General features: G+C 47.8%; 1 protein-coding gene across 1 annotated transcript; it reads left to right on the top strand.

Annotated features, from left to right (window-relative positions):
• The first annotated feature begins 6214 nt into the window (after positions 1-6214).
• Positions 6215-7289, top strand: neurog1 (neurogenin 1). Its single transcript, XM_040120390.1, has 2 exons — positions 6215-6315; positions 6423-7289. The coding sequence occupies exon 2, from the start codon at positions 6448-6450 to the stop codon at positions 7096-7098; it is 651 nt and encodes a 216-aa protein (XP_039976324.1). The 5' UTR covers positions 6215-6315; positions 6423-6447; the 3' UTR covers positions 7099-7289.
• Positions 7290-7875: the final 586 nt, after the last annotated feature.

The raw sequence follows: 7875 nt of genomic DNA, 5'->3' as shown, positions 1-7875 counted from the left end.
CGCAGACTCAGGCCAACGGCGTGTTTTTATTTCATCGACCTGCTGCCGCTGACGACCTCCGCCACAGCCTCCTCCTGGGTGGAGGGGAGTAACCCGAAAACGGGCGACCCACTCGGCAGGTCCCGCTGACGAACGAAGAGAGCGACAACTGAAGCTCCACGTCTGGTCAACATCCATCTCAGTCGCGTTCAGCGCTTCCTTCTTCTTCACGCTGAGGTCCGGTGTTTCTCTCCTCCAGCAGCAGAGCGGGATTTTCTCTCTGCCGGAATACGTTAGTAAAGTCAGAGATGTTGCTCAGGTTGTGTAGTCGCTGTATTACAGGATTAAATCGGTCGTTAATCAGAGTCTGAGCAGATTAGACTTTTTCTCGTTTTTGTTTCCTCTCTTTCCTCGAGAGTCCTCCGGCTCCTTTCTTCTTTTTAAGGGTGGAGGTGGTGGTTGGGGTCCTTGCTTCATTTCATTCTGTGTCATTTTCTCACGTGTTTCACTTCATTGAAATTCAATCACATCTCGTGTGGCTGGGACTTAATCCTGTCAGAGCTTCACCCCAGACAGACCTCTCACTCTGCTTTTGATTCTTCTGGCTTTTCTTCTGTCACCGGTGCTTTTTTCTTTCTTCATTCTTTCTCCTCCGTTCATCCGAGGCACAGTGTTTATACACAGCCCCTCTTCACTCATTCAAAGTCACTTTGTTTGTTTCAAAAATCCCCAAAGTGTCGACAACACAAAGCTAAATAATAAATACGGAACAAAACTCATTATTATCGCTCTGCATCATCTATCATCGACAACACACGTGCTCAGAAAATAGCATTGTGTTTTACATGGACATTTGAAACATGCTAGCAGACTACGTGGCCAAAAGTATGCGGAAGTAGGAGGCATCTGATGTGTCCGCCGCTACATGCTGACTGAACTGAGACGCCAGCAGTGACTCCCGCTGGGTTTAATGCTCTTCGCTGGAGCTTACGGGCAGAAGCCAAAGCAGGAGAGCCAGACCCAGTTAGCTCGTCCACATACATTTGTCCATATAATGTAAATCTAAATTGTGCCACCCACGTGCCCGACAGCTCTCAGCCAATAAAATCACAGCTGTAAACTGTTTCCATCCACTTTAACTGCAGCCTGACAAGCTGTTCGATCACTTTGAAGTGATGGAGGCTGTAAAATTAAAAACCTGCCTCCACCTTCTTCTTCTTCTTCTGTTCCTGCTGCCGTCTGTCAGGGTTTAAACTGCTTCTCCTCCCACACACACACACACACACACACACACACACACACACACACAGGACACTGTGTGTGGTTCATACAGGTGATTCTGACTAAACACTGCTGTCAGTCATCTACAGAGCTGACTTTGGTCCGAAGCAGCTCCTCAGTTTGTCCACTTGATCCACTGAAGAAGACCATGAGATATGGTTAAAAGCTGTGGAAGAAGTTATCCCCTTTCACGGGCGAGAATGAACTTTCATCTCAGTTTCTTATTTCGCTTAACAATCGCTCTCTCCGGGCTCCTCTTTAACTTTCTGGTATGAAGTACAGATGTTTGTGGTCAGGTCCAGTGAAAAAAACATGTATCTCCAAAATATCACTTTTCAGATGGACTCAGAAAAACCTGGTTCTCGCCTTGTTCTTTGTTTGACGGAGCTACGGTCGGCATCCTCCGTGCAGCGTGTAGCAGCGCATCTTCGTCAAACCCAGGACCTCATCACGGACGCAGTTTCACACAGTGCAGCCGACTCCGAGGCAGCAGGTGCCAGAGGTGTTCGGGGTCTGGACTGCAGAGGGCTGGTTTTGAAAGCTGGTTTTCTGGACTGGAAACAGTCAGAAAGTGACTGGAACAGATGGAGCAGCTGAAGGATCAGAATCAGAAAACAGAGTCAAAAACAGATTCTGATTCTCTGAAACAGAAACAGATTCCGACTCTGATTCTGATTCTCTGAAACAGAAACAAATTCTGATTCTGATTCTCTGAAACAGAAACAGATTCTGACTCTGATTCTGATTCTGATTCTGATTCTCTGAAACAGAAACCGATTCTGATTCTGATTCTGAATCTCTGAAACAGAAACAGATTCTGATTCTGATTCTCTGAAACAGAAACAGATTTTGATTCTGATTCTCTGAAACAGAAACAAATTCTGATCCTGATTCTCTGAAACAAACAGATTTTGATTCTGATTCTCTGAAACTGAAACAGATTCTGATTCTGACTCTGATTCTCTGAAACAGAAACAGATTCTGACTCTGATTCTCTGAAACAGAAACAGATTCTGACTCTGATTCTCTGAAACTGAAACAGATTCTGATTCTGACTCTGATTCTCTGAAACAGAAACAGATTCTGACTCTGATTCTCTGAAACAGAAACAGATTCTGACTCTGATTCTCTGAAACTGAAACAGATTCTGATTCTGACTCTGATTCTCTGAAACTGAAACAGATTCTGATTCTGACTCTGATTCTCTGAAACAGAAACAGATTCCGACTCTGATTCTCTGAAACAGAAACAGATTCTGATTCTGATTCTGACTCTGATTCTCTGAAACTGAAACAGATTCTGATTCTGACTCTGATTCTCTGAAACAGAAACAGATTCCGACTCTGATTCTCTGAAACTGAAACAGATTCTGATTCTGATGTGACAGGCTGATATCTGGGTCAAGTACTGGACTGTTGTACCACAGGATACTATGAAGACCAGTGTACTGTATACCTGCAGTGTGTAGTATGGAGGTGGGACGCAGCTTTTCGCGTACTGGGGCGTGGTTTATAGCGCCTCCCGGAGGATATAACCCAGTGGTGAATGTTTGTCAGTTAGAAATCTCGTATCAACGGCAGCTTTTTTTCTGAGACTCGGTCTTATCTTAACTTGACGCCACACAGATTTTCAGATTTCATCTCAAGACTTTTAGAAGATTTATTCGACCTGGGCTCAACTTTCCTGCCGCCTTCTTCGTTCTTTTTCCCTCTGACTCTCCTTGTTTCTTTCCTTCTCGCCCTCATCCTCTTTTCTTCCTTTCTTTCTTCCACCGATCTGAAAACAGAAAACATCATTCAAGTATCTGCTCAGCCGAGAAAAGTTTGTTTTACTGCTTATTGTTTCTTTCCTTTCTTTGTGAATTTCACTTTCAGTCCTTTCTACTTCGTTCCTTACCCCCTGCCTTTCCCCTCTTTTCCTCCCTTCTTCCTTTCTTTCTTCAACTGATCTGAAAACAAATAAGTCCTCTGAGGGGAACATGCACAAAACTGTCTCTCTTTAGCTTTTCTTCCTTTTTCTTCAGTCATTCATTGTTTCCTTCTCGTCTTTCTGTTTTCCTCTTTCCTTCAGTCTGTCCTTTATTCCTTCCTTCTTTCATTCCTTCCTTTCATTCTTCAGCTCATCTAAAAGCACAAAAAAACCCAACTAGTCATTGACGCAGTTATAAGATGCTGCTGATGTGTAAATCGAATCCATCTCAACTTTTCTGCTGGAGTGTCAGACCTCGCAGACATCTGTTTACCCTAACTTAAGGAGAAATGTGAAAAAACAGGATTTTTATTTGGAGCTGAGCATTTTTAAAGTGTGGTTTATCCTCTTTGGTTGAAATAGGATTTAGGATTTGCAGACTTGCTGTTGGGGCCTCACAGAGGCTTGTGCCGACCCTGCAGCCGGGGCAGAGATGATTTGTGTGCAGCCTGGGTTTGGTTTTGTTCCCGCTGAGGCCCATTTGAATAAGAATGATACCAATAGAGTGGCTGAGGCAGAAAGAAAGCAGCACAAAAGGCCAGAGGAGCAGAATTTGGACGAGGGACAAATCAGGAGAGGAGTGAAAAGAAGTGCAGGGCGGACGGCCACAATGGAACAATTCACCTTATAATCGCTTTGATATATTATACATGCCTGAAGACTCTAAACATTGTGTAATTATTTATAAATGACTGTCCCCCCCTCTCCTGCAGCAGAAAGGCTCTGCAGGTCTCTGCTTCTTCTCCGCTGAGCTGCAAACTGAATAAATGGAATAATTAATGGAAAATTGTATGCCTGTCTCATAAAGATGTCTTTAAAAAACACTTAAAGAAAATTGGCCTGGGCCTGTATGCGCTCACGCTGGACGGGTTTACTGCTGCCTGAGGAGATGAAAAGACAAACAAAAAGCCCGACTTCATGACGTGAAACTGTTGAGCTGAAATGAAATTGTCATGTCGGATAAAAATGACCCGCATCGCTCCGTCTGCAGACACCAAAGATCGGGGTCATTTTTAATGGTTTTCCTGGATCTGGATTGTTGCTCATGTTTCAGACGCTGGGTTTGCCTCTCTGAATCTGAACCTCAACCGGCTCACATCTTAATTGTCTTCAAGAAACATCTCGGGGCTTGTTAGTAATATCCGATGCTGCCGTTTTACACTGGAGCACCTCAGGGCTCTGTTGTAGGACCCATTTCATTTTCTAACCATATGCCACCATTCAGGACTTTAGAAACACTGGGGTCGTACGTGCAAGTCCCCCCCAGCAGAACCCAATGCACTGAAGAAATGTTTTGATCGCCCTCCAGCCAAACTCTGTACAATTTTCTAAGTATTTGAAAAAAACAACAACATATTTTATTCATCGATGTAACTGTTCAGTTTTATTTTAGTTGTTGCCTAAAAACAATTAAATTTGTTCAAATGCAGAACGTGAACTTCTCCAGAAATGCAACTGAAGACATGACCTCGGAGACGGCCTGACCATTTGTCTTTTTAAAACACGTTTCCTCCTTTATGCAGACGACGATCTCGGCAATGATTGCCTGGGCTGTGAGAGCACTCAAAACACCCTGCAGCAGCCTCTGTGACCTTTGACCTCTACTATCAAGCTGCGTGCCAGGAATTAGAGCCTGACAGACGCTGGGTTTTTGATCGGTGTTTGAAAGTTGATCCGACAACGAGTAGAAAACCTTTCACGTTTCTTTCCTGACATTTCTACGGTCCAGCCGACTGCGTTTCTGTCTGCGCAATCTTTCTTTTTCATTTTGGAATATGAGAAAGATCAGATCGGATCCCTCGAGTTTTTCGAAAATTATTATTTGAAATGATTTGACACTTTTTGTGTCCTCACAAGATTTAAAACCAAATGTTACGGAGAGAAGCTGCAGAGTGTTTGCGACCTGTTAGTAACCGAAGGTGCCTGGTTGAAACAATGCCTGCGTGCTCTCGCATTCCCAAACGTTTCTAGACTGGTTTCCTGCTCTGAGGAAATTTTATTCTCCGTTTCCATCCTGCCTGTTTCGGTATTTGAGATGATTTTATTGTGAAGTACTTTGTACCTTTTGCTTTGAAAAGTACTAGACCTGAATCTGTACTTAGTGACTTCAGAACAATCCTATCTTCACTTCTTACTAACAACGACGAACGCGTCCCGAGCTGAAGAGGTGAAAATCCCACTTCTTTCCTCCTTCCTGTTCTGGGGTCGGTTCCTTTCGGGGGTAAACCGGCTCAGCTGATCCCCAACAAGCCAAGATCAAGCTTCCATAAACGAAGTTTTCACAAGTAGCTTTTACTGTGACCGGATTTCTCGGACTTGCTGTCATGTTCCCATTTCTTTTTCTCTCTCTGAGTCCAGGTGAACCCCTGGAGCTAAAGAGCTTTTACTGCGGGAGCAGGTTTTCCTAAAAACTTTTCTTTGTGTTTTCTCTCTGTTGTTACTGTGACTGAGGTGAAGGATGTGAGTTCTTCTCCTGCTGCTCGTCTCTCTTTCTCTCTGTGGTGCTAACGGCGGATGGATGGATGGAGGGATGGGTGGAAGCATGGGTGAATCCTTCGGAGCGTGTCTCCGCCCGGCGGGGGGGCGGGGAGTCCTACTGACTCCTCTTTCTTCATTCTTTCTCTTTTTTATGTTTTTGGTTTTAACTCTGAAAGTGGGTTTGGTCTTTTCTGTCTCACAGGGAGGGGCGGGGGGGGGGGTGTCGTGCGTGTCGCTCGCGTGGCCGGCCGCCGGCTCTGATTGGCTGGCCGTGATTACCGGCACGCTTCTCTGTGCGGGGCGAGCAAACACCGCAGGCGTCATTATGTTAATGAGCAGCTCCCGCGGCACGGGGCAGACCTGCCGCAGCATTCATCCCCCTCATCCTGCACGCTGATGCCAGGGTGTGTGTGTGTGTGGGGCAGGAGCAGGGGGCCGGTCATTGTCCGTCCACGGTATATAAGCGGGCTGAGGCCAGTCGTGTGCCAGGCTCACCGGCTCGCACGAGCTGATCCAGAGCAAAAAGACGCAAAGAGACGCGTGCCGATCCTCCTGCACCAACACCCGGTCCTGCCGGATCCGAGCTCACAGAACTTCAGCCGACTTCAGGTAAGTTCAGCGCACGTGTCGAAGCTCACCCGCGGGATCCTCCGCATCAAACAGCACGCGCTCCGGGCAGCTGCAGGTGCTAACGCGCTCCTCTCCTCTCTCCACAGACAGACCCGCATCTCGCGCTCCGGTATGGACTCCGTCTACTCAGACATCGACAGCAACAGCTGCGACTTCTTCCCGCACACCGACGACGAGGACTCCCGCGGCAGCCTGCGCTCCGCCTCCCCGGACTCCTCTCCGCTCTGCCCGCCGCGCTCCCCGGAGCCCGAGCGGCAGCTGCAGCAGCTGCAGCAGCTGCAGCAGCAGAAGAAGCGGCGCCGCGGCCGCGCCCGCAGCGACGCCACCGTGCAGGTGGTGAAGAAGAACCGGCGCCTGAAGGCCAACGACCGGGAGAGGAACCGCATGCACAACCTGAACGACGCGCTGGACGCGCTGCGCGGCGTGCTGCCGGCCTTCCCGGACGAGACCAAGCTCACCAAAATCGAGACTCTGCGCTTTGCGCACAACTACATCTGGGCGCTGTCGGAGACCATCCGCATCGCCGACCTGCAGGCGGGGAAGAGCGGCGACGCTCCCCTGCTGCTGAGCGCCGCGTACCTCGGCGAAGCGCCGAGCCCCGGCAGCGACGCCTGCTCCTGGAGTTCCCGCGGCTCCTCGTCCTCCTCGTCCCCGGCTTACTGCGCCTCCAGCCCGGGCAGCCCCGCCGCGCCGGAGGACTGCGGCTACCTGCAGCAGGACGCGCTGTACAGCTTCCGCGGCTTCGCGCCGGGCATCTTCTGAGCGCCAGGCCGCCGGAGGAGACTCCCCGAGACCAGAGAAATGTAGAGACATATGACGGAAACAGCGGGACCGACGGACAGTCCGCCCTCTGTTGGAATAAGACTGAGAATCACTGTTTGCCTTACTGAGCTCATTTATGTCCCTCTCCACACGCGTCTCTGCTGACGGATTGTAAATGAGAATAACTTAATTTCTTCTTCATTTAGTTCCTTTTTATTGTGTATATTTCTGCAAAAAAACCTTTGCACTTTTCCCGCCCCCCCCCCAGCAGTCTGCAGGTTACAGTCAGAGCAGTTTTGTGTATCTCGGAGGTGAAAAGTCAATTTTACAATTTGTAGAGTGATAAAGCAGAAAAGAGAGCGTGGAAATCGAGTTTCAACGCTCTGACAATAGAGTGAAAGGAGCTGCCCTCATTCCTCATTATGTATTCTGCCCCCCCCCCAACACACACACATCAACACACACACACACACACACACACACCTCTGCACACTCTTGCCCTCTCCGTTAGTTTTTCGTTGTTTTATTTATTCGACTCGTTTCGTTTTGTTTGGTCACATGAAATTTGTATTTTGTACATAAAGAGATTTTTATTCTATTTACTTGGAGCAGCCAGTTTTCTACAAAATAAAGTTATAACGTTTCTATAAAACAAATCTCTGCCTTCCTCTTTCTGTCGGTTCCTTCAGTCATCCTCCTCACATCGTCTCTCTGCTCTTCATCACCTCAGCAGAGACACGAGGGAAGAATCCGAAGCCCGTCAGGTTTTCAAACGGC

The sequence above is a fragment of the Xiphias gladius genome, chromosome 23 (genome assembly GCF_016859285.1).
Source record: "Xiphias gladius isolate SHS-SW01 ecotype Sanya breed wild chromosome 23, ASM1685928v1, whole genome shotgun sequence".
Lineage (NCBI taxonomy): Eukaryota > Metazoa > Chordata > Actinopteri > Istiophoriformes > Xiphiidae > Xiphias > Xiphias gladius.
Note: the sequence above shows the minus strand (reverse complement) of the source record. Positions and strands in the feature narration are given on the sequence as shown.